General features: G+C 47.8%; 2 protein-coding genes across 2 annotated transcripts in view; one reads left to right on the top strand and one right to left on the bottom strand.

The window, feature by feature from the left end:
* LOC119399996 (SUMO-conjugating enzyme UBC9) overlaps positions 1–20,225 on the top strand; it is a 562,334-nt gene that overhangs the window by 215,857 nt on the left and 326,252 nt on the right. The window lies entirely within an intron of this gene.
* Positions 1–20,225, bottom strand: part of LOC119400006 (vacuolar protein sorting-associated protein 18 homolog) — a 65,687-nt gene that overhangs the window by 21,074 nt on the left and 24,388 nt on the right. Inside the window, exons 12-19 of the mRNA XM_037666911.2 lie at positions 20,004–20,061; positions 16,774–16,877; positions 14,864–14,924; positions 14,710–14,774; positions 13,188–13,485; positions 11,234–11,327; positions 3,718–3,791; positions 2,545–2,700 (exon numbers count right to left, since the gene is read on the bottom strand). Of these exons, the coding sequence (XP_037522839.1) occupies positions 2,545–2,700; positions 3,718–3,791; positions 11,234–11,327; positions 13,188–13,485; positions 14,710–14,774; positions 14,864–14,924; positions 16,774–16,877; positions 20,004–20,061 (910 nt within the window). The remainder of the gene's footprint in view (positions 1–2,544; positions 2,701–3,717; positions 3,792–11,233; positions 11,328–13,187; positions 13,486–14,709; positions 14,775–14,863; positions 14,925–16,773; positions 16,878–20,003; positions 20,062–20,225) is intronic.

The following is a 20,225-nucleotide window of genomic DNA, read 5'->3' as shown; positions in this document are numbered from 1 at the left end:
ATGCTTATACGAGCTGTACACATTCCAGTGACAGGAACAGTTCCGCCATCGGCGACGCGTACAGCTTTTGTAGTAGCAGGCGTGAGGACTTTTTTCAGTCGGCGACAAAGACGAGCACTGATTATGGACACGTGAGCTCCAGTATCAACTAGAGCCGTCAAAGAAATACCGTCCACATGCACATCGATGAGGTTCTTGTTCGTAGGAAGCGTCAACGGAGGATTTGGTTCAGAAGGAGATGATGCAGCACTACCTCCAGGAGCTGCACGATCTAGTTTTCCGTCGGGTACGATGCAAAGTTGGGCGGCGAGGGGTGGCGGCGTGGTTGGGGCGACGGGGAACGACGGCGTTGAGGGGACGGTGAACGAGCAGGAGGGCGGCTGTTAGGTGTGTCACAAGTAGGGTCTGTACGGTTGGGCGAATACCGGCGAAGATCTTCATATGGGCGGGAAGGCGAGAAAAATTAGGTCCTATATGGCGGCGTCCAAGTGGCGCGGCAGTAGCGGGAGACATGACCAACGCGGTGGCACCGGAAGCAGATGGGTCTGTCGTCGGGAGTTCGCCATTCCGCTGGGTTGCGAGATCGTGGAGGAACGAATGGGTCACTTCGAGATGCATTCATGGGCATTGATCGGGACGAGGGGCGAGAGACGGGGCAGGCGACAGGGAACCCAAGGTTGGCGAATTCTTGTCGTACGACCGCCTGAATAACGGAGACCGCGGGGGTTGGTTGTATAGTGGCATGGTCGAATGGAGAGGGCTGGAACGGCGCTGGACTTGCCGCTTCAAGTTCCCGTCGAACGATACGCGTTACACTCTGCTCAAAGGGCGGTGTAACGGCGGAATCGGAGCAGGTGGACGTGGCAGCCGTGTTTGGCAACCGAGAAAATTGAGGGTGCACACGACGGCTTTTGGCCGTTTCGAAACGGCGGCATTCTTGAATGATGCGGTCGATAGTCGAGACGTTGGTGTAGACCAGCAAATGGAAAGCGTCGTCCGCGATGCCTTTCAAAACGTGACCCACTTTGTCAGCTTCGGGCATTGCCTCGTCCACTTTCCGGCAAAGAGCAAGCACTTCTTGTATGTAGGAGACATACGACTCAGTAGGCGACCGTACACGGGTAGCGAGCTCTTGTCGTGCAGCTGCGTGGCGACCGGTCGGGTTCCCAAAGATGTCACGTAGCTTCTCCTTGAACGTCTCCCAGCTGGTGAGCTCGGTCTCATGTGTCTCGTACCAGATGCGCGGGGTTCCGTCCAAGTAGAAGAGAACATTAGCGAGCATCATGGTAGGGTCCCACCGGTGAGTTTGACTGACCCGTTCATACAGGCGAAGCCAGTAGTCGACGTCGAGGCCAGGTTGCGCGGAGAATGTCCCGGGATCGCGGGGGGTGGGGACCGCGACAAAGGTTGTCGTAGGAGCCGCAGATGGAGATGGGGACGGGTTGTCATTGGAAGCCATGGCGAGAGGCTGGATGACGCGGCCACTGCGGAGCTGCGTGGTGAGGACGGGGAACGTTCCACCTCCACCAAATATGTTACGTGAGTTACGTGAGTGACGAGTCGCTTTTACAAGTCGCTATTCACAAGATGTATTTGCAAGAGCGGCTGTAGCGCTGACCAGTCCGGCTCCGAGCTCGAGCAGCTAGCGACCTTCGTCCTCTTCGTCGGGCGCACACGCGCGTCGACAATATGAATTCCGGCAGCCTACATGTAGCAATATCGACACTCCAAATGCATTTTTGGCATCATTGTCGGTATTGCCGTCTACATGTTATACATGCGAATGAAAGCATGCAAGGGCAGCTGACGACCGCAGCTCAAGCGGAGAGGAAAGGTGCTGGCTGTATTTCGTCATGCGAAAGGCCTATAGACTATTTCGCGGATGGGCTTTCTTGCCACCATGCTTGGCTGTAGCCTTGCCGTTTCAATCTTTAATAACTAAATGAACAGTGCTACTGTAGATATATACAAATGAAACTGGCTGCGTTGGCGCATTCAACATTTCATGACCTTATTCACGTTGTAATATACAAAAATAAAAAAACACTCAGCCGAAGGTGGTGGTGCCCACGTGTCTTGTGTAAAATCTTTTATAAGGGGGGGTGCTGCGTGCCTCTTGTGGAAATTGCACACTTTGACAAGCTAGGCGTGGTTGCACACACCCTATCTTGACAGGGAATAGCAGATGGCTCATACCATCTTATGTGCTCTGTTCTCAACGCTCAGTTTGCATTGAAGCGATAGACAGCACAAAGGTTGCTTCGCTCGCTGCAGAGCCCGCATATCCTTATGCTGCAAGCGTTTTGTTGAGTTATGCCAGGGCATATACTAAAGGAGCTGCTAGCCCTACTTCGTATAACATTCCAACATGCTGCTATCGCATTCACTGCTTTGCCCTTGCAGTGAAAATGTGACCGTTTTTTTTACCGGTGCCAAAAAGTGGGGACCTCCAGCAGAAAACTCAGTGCCGTGGAGTCAATTAGAACGTGACTACCCTGCGGTCTCGTTATGTTTTCGAAGCGCTCGGCACTGTGTGCCACCGACCTGTGATCGGTCCTTGATGTTGTCGTACTGGACCAAGGCGGGGATGAGTCGAGCTGGATCGAGCCGCTTCTCCTGCGCGATCCACATGTCCACTGTTTTCTGCGGGATGCTCTGCATCAGTGTCGGCGAGAACTGGTACACCAGTTCTGGATTGTTCTGCAGCCGTGTCATGTTGGAAGAGAAAAACAGAGGGAGGAATTGTGAAACAGGAATTTATTGATTGACTGATTTATTTATTTATTGATTGATTGATTGATTGATTGATTGATTGATTGACTGATTGATTGATTGATTGATCAATCGATAGATTGAATGATTGATGCATTCGCTGACAGAGGGACTGACCTTATTGACCCAGTGATAGGCTGACCGATTTACTAACTGAATATTTGATTCGCATGCTCGCTCACAGGCAGACTGACTTGGCCACAGGCAAGCTGACTAAATCAGTGACTGCTTAGCTGATTAAGTGATTAACACTTATACTGGCAAGTGACTGGACTAATTGTGTCACCCATTTACTGTCACACTGTGACTAACTTACTTACTCATTCATTGCCCGAGTGACTTGACTGAATCAGTCGTACTTTACACACCAATCGAGTCACTGACTAGCTGACTGACTCCCGACTAACACTGCAACTGATTTACTCACTGACTTGGACTTAATGCCCGACTGACTAAGACAGACAACAAACAGATTTCCCTCATTTGACAGTGATTCAGTAACTCACTCATACACCAACTGACTAGCATGACTAACTTACTCAGTGACATACCCACTCACTCCCTGGCCGGCTGGCTTGACCAAGCCAATAACAGAAACTGACTAGTCGTGCTAACGGTCTAGCAAAGGCTGTGAGAAACACAACAAAGAGCTGCGGATCAATTTTGAGCTCCTGGGTTCTTTAGCACACTCCTAAGGCTCAGTACATGAGACTTTTCACATTTTCCTCCAATTTGAATTGGGTCGTGACTGCAAGGAATCTAACCCGACACCATGTGATTAGCAGAACACCTTAACCACTGAGCCACCGCACCAGGTATCAAACAGTTCCTGTTTATGCAAATGTTGTCGAGGGACCTATGTCAATATAAATACTGACCAGTAAATGTTCTGTCATAAAGAGTTGTTTGAAGAAGCTTGCAAGCACAGAAGGGACACTGCCGTACCTGTCTCGTGAGAACTTCGAGGGCGGCCATGTAGTTCTTGTTCTGAATGTGGTACTGGATCACGCGCTCAAAGTCTGCAAAAATGACACGCGAAAGAGACGTCAAAAGTGTGTATGCTATGCCACAAGACGAGATGAAAAAATGCGACAGAACGAAATGTTTACGCACATTTTCGTCACATTTCACAGTCTCACCAGAAACTCTACCAAAGGGAGCACAAGAGCTCACTTGAAAGTGCATTTAGAATGTCTTGCTGAAGACTCTGCAGTGCACCCAAAGCAATACCATTTACAGAGTCGAGCACACCGCCGCAATTTTCTAATCATATTGCGCGAGCGTCGGCCCCAGCGTATACTAGATTCTAATATAGGTGAGAAGCAATGAGATCAGTGATACTGTTACGGGGATGATTTATTCAGTTAATACTGATCGAGTTAATGCTGCACAGAGAGGACAGGATCGTAGGACAACAGGGCAGCCTCAGACTCAAACCCACAACAACAGCGTTGTCGTCTTCCTCCATTGGGTGTCATTTCAGCGCCCGTGCCTGAGTCACCTTTGCATACCCGTGACATTACCCCGGCCGGCAAAGCACCGTCCCGGTGCCTGTTATGGTTAGAAGGGCGTGTCACCGTTGTAGGGCTTCAGGCGAGAAACGTGCACGACGTCAGTTCTGGGTGTAGCAGTCGATGAGTTTGTGGTCGGGGAAATCTCATAGGTGACAGGTGTCACCTGGCGCAAGACTCGGTAGGGCCCGACGTATCGCGACAGAAGCTTCTCGCAGAGGCCAACACGACGGGATGGGAGCCAGAGTAGAACGAGAGAGCCCGGAGGGAAATCGGCATCCCTATGTCGGCTATCATAGAGGGACTTCTGTGCAGTCTGGGACGACGAGAACCGAGCGCGGGCTACTGTACGTGCGATGAGAGCACGGGTGATGGCATCTTGAGCGTACGAAGTGGTGGAAGGTGGGTCAGACGGAAGCAGGGAGTCGAAAGGTAGTAACGGATCACGGCCAAAAAGAAGATAAAACGGTGAGTAGCCGGCTGTGTCATGACGCGACGAGTTGTAGGCGAAGGTGACGAACGGGAGGGCAATGTCCCAATCGGTGTGGTCGTCAGATACATACATGGAAAGCATGTCTGTCAGGGTGCGGTTGAGGCGTTCCGTAAGTCCGTTAGTCTGGGGGTGGTAAGACGTGGTGAAGTTGTGACGAGTAGCACAAGATCGAAGTAGGTCATCAACCACACGAGACAGGAAGCAGCGACCACGGTCTGTGAGTAGGTGACGAGGAGCGCCATGCTGGAGAATAATGTCGTAGAGGAGGAAATCTGCAACGTCAGTCGCACAGCTGGTCGGTATCGCTCGAGTGATTGCATACCGAGTGGCATAATCCGTGGCTACTGCAACCCATTTATTTCCATTTGTCGAAGTTGGAAAGGGACCTAACAAGTCCAACCCCACTCGATAAAACGGCTCGGCTGGGACTTCAATAGGCTGAAGGCGACCGGCAGGGGGAACCGTAGGTTTCTTTCAGCGCTGGCACAGGTCGCAAGCTGCAACGTAGCGGCGAACGGAGCGATAAAGACCCTTCCAGAATACCCGTCGTCGAACACGGTCGTAGGTTCTGGAGACGCCTAAATGTCCGGAAGTAGGGGCATCGTGAAATTGTTGCAGAACATCCTTGCGCAGATGGCTTGGGACGACGAGTAAAAGTTCCGCGCCGGCGGGATTCAGGTTGCGGCGGTACAAAATGTTGTCGTGAAGCAAGAACATGCTCAGTGAAGGGTCGGTATTGCCGGATTGAAGGCGGTCAATGAGGGAGAGTAACGATGGATCTCGACGTTGTTCATCCGCCACGTGTAGAAAGTCAGTGATGGCAAAGACGCAGGCATCGGCTTCCAAATCGATGGAGTTGGGTGGATCAACAGGGTGTCGGGATAAGCAGTCGGCATCGCTGTGGAGCTTGCCAGATTTGTACACTACCGAGAACGTGTACTCCTGTAATCGCAATGCCCAACGGCCGAGTCTTCCTGTAGGGTCCTTAAGTGTTGACAGCCAGCAGAGCGCATGATGGTCTGTGATGACTGCGAAGGGGCGTCCGTATAAGTACGGACGGAATTTCGCGACCGCCCAGACGAGAGCTAGACATTCTCGCTCAGTAATGGAATAATTTTTTTCCGACTGCGACAGAAGGCGGCTAGCGTAGGCTATTACACGGTTTGTGCCATTTTGTATCTGAGCGAGTATAGCACCAATGCCATGGCCACTTGCATCAGTGCGAAGCTCTGTTCGAGCGGCTGGGTCAAAATGAGCCAACACAGGTGGTGATGTAAGGGCGGTAATCAGCGACGCAAAGGACTGTTCTTGGTCCTCACCCCAGGAAAAAGCCACGTTCTTTTTGAGGAGATCCGTGAGGGGCCGAGCAATGTCCGCGAAGTTGATGACAAAGCAGCGGAAGTATGAGCAGAGCCCAAGAAAGCTGCGAACTTCTTGCGTGGAACGCGGAACCGGGAATTCGCGGACAGCGCGGACTTTGTCAGGATCAGGTTGGACACCAGTAGCGTCTACAAGGTGGCCAAGTAGTTTAATCTGCCGGCGTCCAAACGTGCACTTCGACGAATTGAGCTGAAGGCCAGCAGAGCGAAAAACGTCAAGAATGGCCGAGAGGCGAGGAAGGTGGCTTTCAAAGGTGGGCGAGAAAACGATGACGTCATCCAGATAACAAAGGCAGGTCGACCATTTGAAACCACGTAGGAGAGAGTCCATCATGCGTTCAAAAGTGGCAGGAGCATTGCACAACCCAAAAGGCATGACCTTAAATTGGTAAAGTCCGTCGGGTGTGATGAATGCCGTCTTCTCACGGTCGCGGTCATCGACTGAAATTTGCCAGTATCCAGATCGAAGATCAAGCGATGAGAAATACTTGGCACCATGGAGGCAGTCGAGCGCATCATCGATTCGAGGTAGAGGATAGACGTCCTTCTTGGTGATCCGATTGAGATGGCGATAGTCGACGCAAAAGCGCCAGCTGTTGTCCTTCTTTTTAACTAACACAACAGGTGATGCCCAAGGACTAGAGGAAGGCTCGATAACGTCTTTGCTGAGCATTTTCTCGACCTCCTTCTGTATAACTTGGCGCTCAGCGTGAGACACACGGTAAGGGCGTTTGTGAAGTGGACCGGCGTCACCGGTGTCGATACGGTGGGCTACGACGCTTGTGCGCCCCAGGGGACGGTCGTCGATGTCAAAAATATCCAGGTAAGAAAACAGAACGCCGCGGAGTGCTTCAACTTGGGAAGGTAACAGGTCGTCGGATATCATTTTGTCCAGGAATGCCTTATTTTGCGGAGCTATGACAGGTTTGGCTACGGTCTTGGAGTCAGGGGTGAAAGATGAAATCGTACATTCCTCCAGAGTTGAAAGGTCGGATAAGGTGATCCCCTGAGGAAGAACCTGGGTTGACGTGGAGAAGTTGAGAACAGGAAGAAGCGTCCTGTTGTTGGCAACAACTACTATCGTATGTGGAATTGCGATGCTGTGGGTAAGGGTCAAATCAATGAGGGGAGCTACCAGATAGTCTCCATCAGTAACTGACGGTAACGGCGACATAGGGACGTACATAGCAGCCTGGGGCGGTAGCCGTATACACTCCACGGACCGTAGCCGAGTGCGACTTGTAGAGGGGACATCAGAGCACAAGGGCAACTCAAGCCGTAAAATGCCGGTAGAACAATCGATGAGGGCAGAGTGAGCGGTCAGGAAATCAATGCCAAGAATGACATCATGCGGGCAAGAGTCGAGAACTGCGAAGAGCACTGAAGTGTGGTGACCGGCAACAGTAACGCGGGCAGTGCACATTCCCAGAACTGATGTTCGGCTTCCGTTGGCCACTCGCACTGTAGGGAACATAGCAGCTGTAAGAACTTTCTTTAGTCGGGAGCGAAGCGTAGAACTCATAAAGGATAAGTGGGCACCAGTGTCGATTAGAGCAGTAACGGTCAGGCCATCAATGAGCACACGAAGTAAATTACGTCTTGAATTTGCGGTCGGTAGAGGGTTTTCGGTCCGAGTCGTCAATGCAGCGCCACCTCCAGGAGCTGCACTCGTCAGTTTCCCGGGGGGTGTCCAGAATAAGCCGGCGATGGAGAGCGACGGCGCTGAGGGGAGCGTGACTGGCGATCCTGAGGCGACGGCGAGCGGCTCGACCAATTTCTGTGGGCGACGACGTCTGCGTAGGATGGTGCAGGACGTGGAGACGAACGGCGGGGTCCTGAAGGTGGTCATCCGGAAAAGTGGGCTGAGAATACTGTCTACGATCCTGGCGGCGGTCATTTGAAAAACTGGGTCGAGAATACCATTTGTTTCGGCAATGGCGGGAAATGTGCCCAACACGAGAGCAAGAAAAGCAGATCGGTCTATCGTCTGGTGTGCGCCACTCAGATGGATTGCGGTAGCGTGGGGTGAACCGAGGACCGGAAGTAACAGCAGCAGCAACAAGTGGAGCGCCGTGGTGGTCAGCGTTATGGGTGGGCGTGTAGATAGGCTGAGGCGTGTGGCTGTTGGTTTGGACGCCCATGTTGGCAAACTCTTGGCGCACGACGGCTTGAATGAGCGAGATTGTTGCCAAGTTCTCTTGCGCAGGGGACTGATAGGTAGCGGGGGCCATGGCTTCCAGCTCCTGGCGAACAATCCGTGCGATGTTGGTAGAAGCCGCGAGTGGACGTGGCGTCGCAGGGTCTTCGCACGAGGAAGTCGCAGCGGTGTTCGGAAGCCGGTTGAAGCGGTGGGTAATCCGCCTGCTTTTAGCCTGTTCGAACCGCCGACATTCAGAGATGATGGAGTCGACAGTGGTGCAGTTCTTACACATTAGGATGTTAAAGGCGTCGTCAGCGATGCCCTTCAGCACATTGCTGACCTTGTCCGCCTCTGTCATGTCTTTGTCAGTCTTACGGCAGAGGGCTAGCACGTCTTGGATATATGCGACATACGACTCCGTGGACGATTGAACTCGCGACGCGAGTTCATGCCTGGCAGCCATCTGACGGGCAACTGACCGACCGAACAAGTCGCGAAGCTTCTGCTTGCACACGTCCCAGCTCGTTAGGTCTTCCTCATGCGTCTCATACCATGCACGTGCTGTACCCCTTAGGTAGAAAATAATATTTGCCAGCATAAGCGTCGGATCCCACCTGTAGTGCTTGCTGACGCGCTCGTATAATACGAGCCATTCTTCGACGTCAGTGCTGTCGGTGCCGCAAAATGTGCCAGGGTCGAGAAGATGGGGAGGGATGACAGGGGATGGAGCTGGCGCGGACTGCGAGGACTGCGCGCCGTCTTCAGGCATCGTGGCTGGGCTAAGGTGGCGGCCGCTGCGGAGATCCAGAGCCGGTTGTTGGAAGACCCGCCACCTCCACCAAAAGGATGTTACGGGGATGATTTATTCAGTTAATACTGATCGAGTTAATGCTGCACAGAGAGGACAGGATCGTAGGACAACAGGGCAGCCTCAGACTCAAACCCACAACAACAACGTTGTCGTCTTCCTCCATTGGGTGTCATTTCAGCGCCCGTGCCTGAGTCACCTTTGCATACCCGTGACAATACGACAATCAACGTCACACTGTCTTTTTTAACATGTGATCACACAGATAAGGCTGATATTGTGTACACATCTCTAAGCAAGCGGCGTAGCAGACTGTGCTCGTGCACGAGTGTGCTCTCTGCGCTAGCGTATCATGTAGAAATTATTGGTACTTCTTGCCTATATTAGGTGCTATCATGCCCAGGGGTCAAAGCTGGCATGATACTATTAAAAAAACTGCAAGGCTGTACACTTAAACCAATAATCATATTCATGTCATGCTGATTTTTCTTACAGAACAAGGTGCAACAGTATAGCTAGGATTACATCAGGCACGAACATACACGTACATAAGTGAGTACTATTTACATTAGGTTAAGATTTAGTTCCTATGCTGTTTAAGAACAAAATGTTTAGGAACTTGGGCCCCGTGCCCGGAAGTGCACCCACTTAAATTGCTTGTCGCTGAAAACAATAGGTCCGCAAAAAAAAAAAAAGTGGAACCCTCTTGGACTCACTCAAGAAAAATATTTTAAGTTTAGGGCTCACTCAGACTCAAACTCACCCAAATTTTCCTCAACTAGATTCATTCGGACTCAAGCTCACCAAAATATTACTCACCCGGGCTCACTCACACTCAGGCTCACGGCTTTATCTGAGTCTGAATGACTCGACTCACGAGTGAGTTTGCGAACCTAGGCTGAAAACTACTAGCACTAAGCAAGATAATCGTGCTATAAAAATGTGACACAAAAAGCCTGCGCTGTAAAATTTGTGCTGCAAAAAATTAAAGCCTTCGGTGTGGAGTGTCATTACAAAAAAATTTACGGTCCCTTTAGCTAACGCTGAGGAGAGAGCAGGCGAAAGCGTGTGCTGTAACGAGACACTAATTAAATTATACCTCGACGTTTCCAGTTGATTGCGTTGTTCATCCCTTGCCCCACCCACCTCCTACTTCTGAGGCCTTTCTGCACGTCACCCGGTAACCAACCCTCGGGATTAGCTCTCCTTTGAACGGGTGACAATAGCATCTGTAGATGTTATCACTTGATCACGATGAAAAAATCCGCAAACACGGGGTGGAGGCTCGAGTACCCACTCCCTGTTTACGGATTTTTTCATCACAAGCTTCCATCTTCCACTTCCTGGCGTTCTTTTTGGATCACTTGATCACGTGACTTTTGGCACCGTTTGCATTTACAACGATGCTGGCTTGTCTTACTCGTGCAAGGGCATAAGGGTTTCACCTTGAAAACCCTGTGGAGATGTATTTCACTGTTGCTGATAATGTCACCGTTGTGAAATTATGAGCAGGACTCTATTACTAAGACAAGCTGCTATCAGACAACGTGAAAACAGGAGAAAGAGCAAGGGAAGACCCCACGCAGGCACTGTGTCACGTGTTCCCTCAATATATGTGCCCTTTTTTACACTGTTTACAGTAGTATGTCTTCACGCCAACAACCCTTGCAAGCTACCATTTTAAAGATAGTTCAATTTTCGCTTCAAGATAGGCTTTGAAGATAGCCGTAAAAATCGAATCCTGCTTTGCCGGTCTATGGAGTACATAAAACTGAACTTATTGTACTTTTAATAGACTGCCGGTGGCCAGAATTAACTTTGTGACTGAAGATGGTCAAGCAGAATGTCCAATGGGGTTTGAGTCAAAAAACCCTACGGAAATGTTCCGTATGCGATTCCAATAATTCCATATGTTTCCGTATGATTTTTATGGAAATATTTGGCAAGAATACGACAGATATATGGATTCCATAAGGAAACATATGGAATTAACAGAACAATTCAGTAGGGAAAGAGCAACAAAATTCTTAAAATGTGCTTCGAACTGAAGCGCCAAAGGTGCAGTAAAAAAAAAAGACATCAATGCAAAAGCATAGTGAATTCACTAAGTACGCAAGGGCTTTCACAGACCTTTCATGATGTTGGCAAAGTCGATGAGGATGTTCTCTTCACCGTGCTTGGCAATGAGCTTGTAGACAGCACTGCGATTGTTGCTCACGCATTCCTAAACGAACCAAGAAATGAGATAACATATGAGGAATACAACAGTTTCTCAAGCTTAAAGGGGCCCTGCAACACTTTTTCAGCATGGTCAGAAAACGCTGCTGACCGGTAGTCTAGGCTCCTGAGAATACACCAGCCAAACATTATAGTGCGGCACGTGGCCTGGAATTTACAATTAATTCTCAAAGTCAGCTAGGATCACTCACTCCTCTCTCTACCCAAAGTCCACGGCGGTTGGCTGATTCGAGCATTGTGAGCTGTATAGTTACCACGACTGCCACGGGATGCCGCCACATGCCTGCGCTCTCGCTCGCGATCACACTGAAAGTAAGCCGCGCGTCCAAAGAAAAAGAAAAAGGAAGTGCTCAGGGTCGTGACGCCCGCTGACGAAGGGACACATCTTCTTGCCCCCTTGTCACCCCCCTCCCTGCGTAGCTTTCAGCGCGCTTGCTGGTACGAGAGGAGAGAGAAAGCACTTAAAGCATGCGGCAAACCCCTGTAACTCCGCTCGTACTTGACGGATTCTAAACATTTTTGCGGCAGTCGATTCGTGAGGCAATAAGCTCTTTTAATGAAGCCATTAGATGATTACATGGAAAAATGTTGAAGGGCCCCTTTAAGAAGAGGCCCCTGCTTCAGAAATGCGTTTTTTGTTTTTGAGTAGATTTTTATGAAACTTCCACAGCTTATGTACGTTTAGGTGCTGATTTAAAACAAACAACTACTGTTTTAATACAATATGTAGCTTTTAAAATGTTAAATAGTATTTGCGCTGTTAGGAGCAAGAGTCATTTCTAAACTGTGGGAGTTATAAAGCAAATCAGCAGTTTAAAAATATATCTAGCTCCTAAGAAGGTGTATGAAATGTTTGATATTCTGAAAACTGCATGCTGTACTAGAAGAATAATTGCATATTTGAAATCAGGACATAAAAATACATATGCTGCAAAGTTTCATAAAAATCTGCTAAAAAAATGAAGAAATATGTATCTAAAGCAGGGCCTTCCCTTAAAGAAGTACATACTGAGATGACTTTGAGGCATCGCAAAATAGACATTTTTCATTTTCTTGGCATGGAGTGTTAATGCTCTCCACATACCGGCACTGGGAACACGTATAAAATATTTTATATTAAACTTTTCGTCACCCAGCATCTGCAAGCCAGCGCCACCGAAATGGACATTATCACGACGAGTCAACACAGTTAGCTGGGTTTGCGAACTCTGCGTCCCCCTGGCAGCATAAACCATAGAAATTGCTGTTGGAGTCGCCGCATGACAATTCACTTATTGTTCGTTGTTTACGTGAACCGCGTGCAACTGACAGCAGATGATGGAGTTGCAGCTAGTACGTCGCGGACTGCCGTCTCCCTAAGACGCTGGACTGTGCTTACACATTACTGCGAGAGCCCTTCAGGTTCCATTTAATGAGAGTCTACTTACTACAGTTCTAATTAGGCAAACTAAATATTGTGCTAATAGAGAAAAGTTTTGTATGATTTATTCAAACCTTCCATAACTTCCTCATCAAAGCCCCATAGTCGATCTGGTAGTGTAGGTGCCTGACAACAACTGCTTATGATAATTCCAGGAAGAATTCCGGGGAGTTCGCAAATACATGGCACTTTCCACTGAAATGTTGAAATCATTGATTCAGTGAGGAGGGGTAAAATTTTCTCCAGATTGAGATTTTTTTAGGACAGACTGTTGGGCGAGTTGGTAATGCATTATGTGGAAAACTGCGCGATAAACGTAGACAAAGGAAGAAACGCTTGCTCAGGGCATAAGTTAGTGTTGTCTGTTTCTTTTTTTGTCTACATTTCTCGCGCAGTTTTTCACATAATTGAGATTTCCTCGCTTACCGCCACTTTGGGTTCTTCCAGGAGTCCGCGGAACTCCGCGGCAAGGTTGAGGTAGGTGCCCTCGTTCTGCCGGCCTGCCGTGCGCAGTGTGCCGAGCCGGTTGAGGAACAGCTCGACGAGCCAGAAGGTGATCACCGTCGTCTGCGTCTTGTCGGAGGGCCGCAGCCCCTTGAGCTTCTGCAGCAGGAAGCGGCGCAGCGAGTCCTCGTTGTCTTCCTCCGCGCACTGCAGGAACTTGAGCGACACCTCTTCGAACGAGGCGCGTGTCTGCGCGTACAGCTCTGCGCTCTTCACGTACCTGCGGAGAGAGCGTCGTTCCGTTGCCACTGAGGAACTGTTTACGTGGTGACCAGGACGTGAAACGCGGGCAGACGACGACAACAACAACGACACCTTCCATTTTTTTCGTCTCTTCTAGCTTCCACTTTCCCCTGAACTTATACCCTAATTGGATTAAAGAATTTTTCTAACAGAAATGAACATTCGACACTGTGACCTCTGAAAATATTGTACACGCACGAGAACCAACCAACACTCTCAGCGCTTTTGGCGCTAGTTAATGGGTCAGTGGATGGCGGTGGATGACGGGTAGCATGTAAAGTAAATTTTGTGGGTGAAGGCGACGAACTAATAAAGCCTCGTCTGCTACTTGATGGCACCAAATCTGCCAAAGTCATGACCCTCAACCATTAGTTTATACACCACCCCACCTTTCTTCAACATCCCCACAGAAAGAGCCTGGCACCCCTCAAATGATTCCTGAGATGCCCCTATAAACATACATCGAAACCTCGATATAACGAACACGGATATAAGGAAATATCGGTTATAACGAAGTAAATGAAAAACAGTCTTTCGATACATACAGTGGTAGGAATATACTCTTATAAGGAATTTTCGGATATAACAAGGTTATTTTCGTGTAAGACGTAACTTCGTTATAATGAGGTTTGTATATCATTGCACCCCCCCCCCCCCTACACACAACAATTCAGCAATGTCCGAAACCCCCAAAACCTGAATCCCAGATGAACGCCTGCCCTTACAAGGTAATCTATGCAAAGATGTAGGCTCGTCTTACCTGGGGCTGGTTGTTCGGTTGAGCACTTCTGTTTTTTTTTCCTCATCATCTCTTTATTTTACTCAAGTGAAATTAAGCTGTTTCCCTTGCGCTTTACTTGGTTGTCATTGTCAGTTGGCTTGATTATGATTGTCACTAGTCGAAAATCAAGCCCCTTGGTTCTGTTCCTTCTCTTTGACTCCATACAGCAGGAATTAGCTATTGTAGACAGCTAGTTGTACGTAATACACTCAAACCTCATTATAACAAAATCACATCTGCCACGTGAATAACTTCGTTATATGCGAAAATTCGTTGTAAACGTTCATTTTTCACACTAGCTATGACAAGACTATTCTTCATTTACTTCATTATAACCGATAATGCGTTATATCAGTGTTTGTTATATCGAGGTTTGAGTGTATTTAATACAAAAGCAGATCTCGAGCGGCTCATACTCACTCCTTCTTTTTGAAGAGATCTTCGGCGTGTTTCGTGAGAACCTGGTCCAGCTTTTGGGGGTCTCCCTTTTGGAACGAAATGGGAGAAAAAGAGAGGAAACAATGTTTCGAAAGAAAAATTTCGCAAATGTCATTTCATTCGTACACTGACATACCTTGCAGTGTTTCTTGGCAAGGTCGTACTGGCAATTCTTCAGGTACACTTCCCAGACATTCCTGCATGTACATTCGGTTGGAGGAAGTTCACACTGTTCACTAAGGTTCACATTCACATCATTACGAAGACTGATGTTAAATGAGGTTCACATTGTTTACTGCAGTTGATCTTTGCAATGTTCACCAAGGTTCATGTCTACAATGGCCACTAATGGTCATGTTTCATAAGGTTCGTAACATGGTACCCCAAGGTTTGCATTCAGCAATGTTCACCTTCAGGTAAAGTGCCCAGGATTATGTTCACAATGTTCAGCAAGGTTTACATTCGCATCGTTACCAAGGTAGATATTCACCAAGGCTCACACTATTTACCACGGTTAATCTCTGCATCGTTCAAAGTTGGGCACCAAGATTCATGTTTAGATTGTTCAGCAAGGCTAATGTTCCCCTATGTTCACATTCACACCGTTTACCAAGGTAATTAGGTAGCCAAGTTGTAGGCAGTCACTCATGATTGATAAAGGGCCCTGGATTGATCTGTGTCTGAAAATATGAACAGTTTTTCCTCTCACTTTTGCCAAAATGCAGCCACAACGGCCAGGAACTGAACCTGTGACCTCGTATGCAGCAGAACGAAACAGCCTGTGAGCCACCAAGGTGAGTGGTGACTACTTATATCAAATGAAAATGAAAACCACACTCATATTACACAAATACATTCAAGAAACAAGGGAAATTTTAAGGGCTCGCTTTTCTTTTTTTTAGACACAACATTAATGATAACTAACAGACATTCAAGCCAAAGAAAGTAAATGGGATTTTATTTGTAGTAATTGTGATATAAATGAGAAGAAATTAAAATGAACGAAAAGGTAACTTGGTGCTGGCAGGGACCGCACCTGCAACCTTCGGATAGCACGTCCGATGCTCTACCAATTGAGCTATGGTGGCAGTCATCCTGCTGGCATCACATGCTACAGGACGCCAGCAGGCAGAAGTTTGAGAGGCAGGCCCCATTCAGAAGTTTGAGAATCAAATTCACCCTCTTCTGACCATGCCAAAAGCATCCTATGACGACTTTTTCTGATCTAGTTCTTTTTGCTTACAATGATCATGTAGTTTCACTTGCAAAAGGCTCTGCCTCAATAATTTCTTGACGGCAATTACAGCAGACTCTTGTTAAGAACCTGAAGGGACCAGGAAAATATGTTCTGTTTAACAGGAGTTATATTTAGTGAGACATGAACAGGAGTGTGGAATTCAAGTATGAAACCAATCATATTGGAGGCAGTTGATCCATTTAAGGGACACTAAAGAGAAACAATGAACCAGTTTAGACTGATAAATTGTACTCTGAGAACTCTAATGTCATTGGCCTAGTCATTATATGTTTATTAATATAGGAAAAAATGAAGTTCAAAGTATCATTTTTAAATTTTGCGCCAAGACTTCCACGTGTAATGTTATGGATTTCAAAGTGTACTTATCGTATTTTGGCGCCATTGGCCCAATGAAATTTCCTCAAGCTTGATATGTTAAGTCTATGGCCCCCTCAGAGGACAATGTACTTCATTTTTACCGATTAGGAACTACGTAGGCCCTATAAGCACCGTCAAAATATGTGACATCACGGTGATTGGTGCGGAAACTTCAAGGTGGCGTCGCCACCCACATTTTGTTTCCGCGTGTTTTCTCGCTTACTAAGCGTCTTCTCGCAGCAAGTGTGGTGTTTTTGGTATCTTGAAAGAGTAGTTTACTAATACGAAAAAAATCGTTTTGCTCTTTAGTGTCCCTTTAAACAGCAGTTCCGTTTCAGAGATTTCTGTATACTGAGAGCGTACTGCATTGCGATTCCATTTTCGAATAAAAATTTTTGCTCGTTCCGCAGCACCGTTCTGTGCCAACTCACCTGTCTTCATTAGTGATCGTGTAACGATAAACGGCCAGTTCGGAGAAGGCCCAAACCCTGCCTTGAACTGGATCCCTGGCCAAGCCAACCGCACGGCCGTACATCTGTGAAGACCAAGACAGCATACATTACCTGAAGTAACGCGTGACCTGCAAGGCCTAATCTATTCGCAATGCCCATAGACTGTTGCGCCGCCAAGCGGAATTCAGGAGCATCCTCTCGAGGAGGGTTAGTAGACGACAAAATGGCAGCACTACGCCGTCGCTCCCTTGTTAGGCTGTGCTGGCCTTAGTGTTAACGCGTTGACAAGAAAGGAACACAACGACTTTGCACATTTCCTGCATCAGTGAACAAACCGGGCCCTCCATGACACGAGAAATCTGGTTCGTTCTTGCGAGACGCGAAGTTTTCGTGAAAATATGAGGCAACTTGCGCCTTCAATGATAGCAAATAGTGTACACGTCAGCTTCGCGAGATTTTCTGTAGCCACGTAGTTTAGTTAAATGTTATCGTCTGACATTTTCAATTGAAACTCACCCTGTTTTACTTGCATATAGCATTCGTCAGTGCTTTTGTAGTGCATGAATCCCATAACAATGTACGCGGGAGGTCACACGGGCTTGCGTTGTGCTCTTCTATAACTGAACGATCTGAAGTTGGTGATGCTTAAAATAAGGCCTTTATCCGTTGCCAGGAAAGCGCTGTTATGAATCGTGCGAGTGATGTTTCAGTCATTAGAGACCACGAACGCTCTCAACGCCGTCCTTCACCAGTGTGTTGGTTTCATAGCCAGCGCTGCGCCACTTATTTTTGTACGTTTGTTGATAGGTGGCAGCACACTGCAAGCGATTTGCTCGTTGACCGGTTTGAGAGCAAAATGTTCTCCGTGCCCAGACGTCTATTTAATTGTAAACATGGTGACGCGTAGTGATCGAAGTCCTTCAGCGGAGGAATTTCTTCAGATTACTTTCAGCAGTGATGTTGAAAGAAACCATCTTGACGAAGAGGATTTTTCACTGGATGTAGAAGGCTGTGAAAGCACCGAGAGTGACAGCAACGATGAACGATCAGCTGCTAAGTCACGAGGAGCGAGTTGCACTTCACGTCACCTCGTGCGTTAATGTGTTTTCACGCTCCCAAGTCACTTTGATTGTACTTAATGTATAATATGCTTGAGCGAGATCAAAATAAAAGCACAGTTTTTTTGTGCATTGCATGTAGCGCAATTATTGTGGATACTATGGAGCGCCGCATGCCGCCAACACGCGCGACCTCAACCAGCAAAGCGAAATGGTTAGAGCGATGAAACGTGCAGTCACGGCTACACTCGACGCCTCTCAGCCAACTTCTCCTGTACTTCACCGGTACCTTCTAAACGGCATTGTCGTTCAACGAATTTCGCAACGTTGAATTCTTCGACGTTGCGAAAAGCATACGTGTGCATTCTTTTCGATATTCATGTTTCAATCATGCTGATGCAACCTGCAACATCCCAGTGAAGTGAATTGCACATGGCTAGAGTCTGAACATGGCTGTGACAAAAGCGCTACTGAATGGGATGTTGAATGCTTGTGTTCCGTTGAAGAAGTAACTCCGCATTCCTAACTGCGCAAGTAATGACTACGGCGTAATATGTTCGCAAACCATCACCACGTTAAACATGCGGTCCCATGCAGCAGTGATGGCGCTATCACTAGTGGCCTACTACTGCGGAAAGCCCGTTCAGGCAGGCTCGGTACGTACCATCTCGGAGTACCGTTCAGTTCATACGTCAATTTTAGTTCATGCAGTTTTCTGTAGCACGCACAGGATTTCGCAAAGCATCGTTGATGCACGGTAACGGAGCTGGAATGTAACCTTTCACACCGCAGCAGATAATTAGGTAGCGAGCACCTAGCACTTTCCATGGTTTGGGAAAGTATTTTGGTCTCATATCCATTTCATTGCAGCTCATGGCTTCATCCGGTGAAAGTGGCACGGGCCATACGTCCGCACGTCCTATCTGTTCATATGCTAACAAACGGGTTGACCCTCCTCCAAGCGCCATCTTGAATCACACGGCACGCCACCTATAGTTCGTGGGCATTGTGAATTCTTCTGACCCAGAAAGCAAGGACAATACTAACCATGTCAGAAGGCCATCTCTGGGTCTACACAGATATACCAAACATAAACTTAATTTCCTTTTTTAAGGTTCACTCCGGACGTCTTCTAGACATCTTCAAGCTCCGAGGTGAAATGCGCGGTGATCAAAGGCTTGTCACATTCAAACCCCTATAAGCTGACAGAATCCACGGATGCAATTCCAAAGCCTGATCCGTGCTCAGGCCGGAATGCAAGAACGCTGATTACCTACACCAAAAAATTAACTCCAAATGTTTGCAGATGCAGCATCTGAACTGCATATCTTAAGACGATCATGAGGCATCCAGAAGACATCTTCTAGACATCTTTAAAGGAGTACTGACATGAATTTTAAATTTTTTCGGGTTGTTGCTCTAAATGAAAGCACGGGTGTCGAGAACCCTAAAAAGAGTGTCGTGGTGCCTGGGGATGCATTGCATATATTTTTAATACCGCTTCTTTCAACCAGCAGTTTCGGTTTCGGTTTCGAGAGGGCGGCTTCATAGTGACGTGTCAAGTCTGCCCGTGACGTCACTGGCAGACTGCAACCCACGAAATGTGCACCTGCTATCCTTTGCTGTCAGTCGAATGTGGTTCATGATGAGCGAACTGTCGTCCAGTGCCTCCGACAGCAATTTCTGTGATTTAGGCTGCACGCAGAACCGAGATTTAGCAAACCAAGTGAGCTGACTTGAAACGTCATATGGCTCTCCATGCGGTGAAGCTGCCTTGCAGATGCTGGGAGATGAAAACTTTAAAATCAAACTTAAATATTTATACGTGTTTCCCGGATGCGGTGTGGGGAGAGCGTTAACACTACATGCCAAGGAAACCAAAGACGTCCGTTTTGCTGCACTTCAAAATCGTGTCAGTACTCCTTTAAGACAGACTCATTCACATCGCTTAAAAATCATGCCTTTTCTAGAAGTCATGTAAGGTGCATGTTTTGCAAGTCAACTGCAGTGCCTTTTCATTTTGCAGATAGTACATAATCAGATCAACAACACATCTCATTTTAGGCCTGGAATTTTCACATCCCAAGTTTTTCGACATGTTCGTTACCAACAACCACTGATTCAAAGAAGGAAGACGATGACGCACGCCACCTCAGGAAAGACGTCTTCAAATACCAGTTCCTCATTCAGCAAACAGTAGGCTCTCAGTCTGCAAGTGAAGACACAAAAGTTGAATTAGTTACGACTCTGAAAAAAATGTTTCGATACACTAATTCTTACGTCCTAAAAACAGATCACGGTGAGAGCCAATCAAATTTGTGTTTATGCATTGAGAACTACAATATAGCTGCAGAGTCAGTGTGGACGACGTAT

Source organism: Rhipicephalus sanguineus, chromosome 7 (genome assembly GCF_013339695.2).
Source record: "Rhipicephalus sanguineus isolate Rsan-2018 chromosome 7, BIME_Rsan_1.4, whole genome shotgun sequence".
NCBI lineage: Eukaryota > Metazoa > Arthropoda > Arachnida > Ixodida > Ixodidae > Rhipicephalus > Rhipicephalus sanguineus.
Note: the sequence above shows the minus strand (reverse complement) of the source record. Positions and strands in the feature narration are given on the sequence as shown.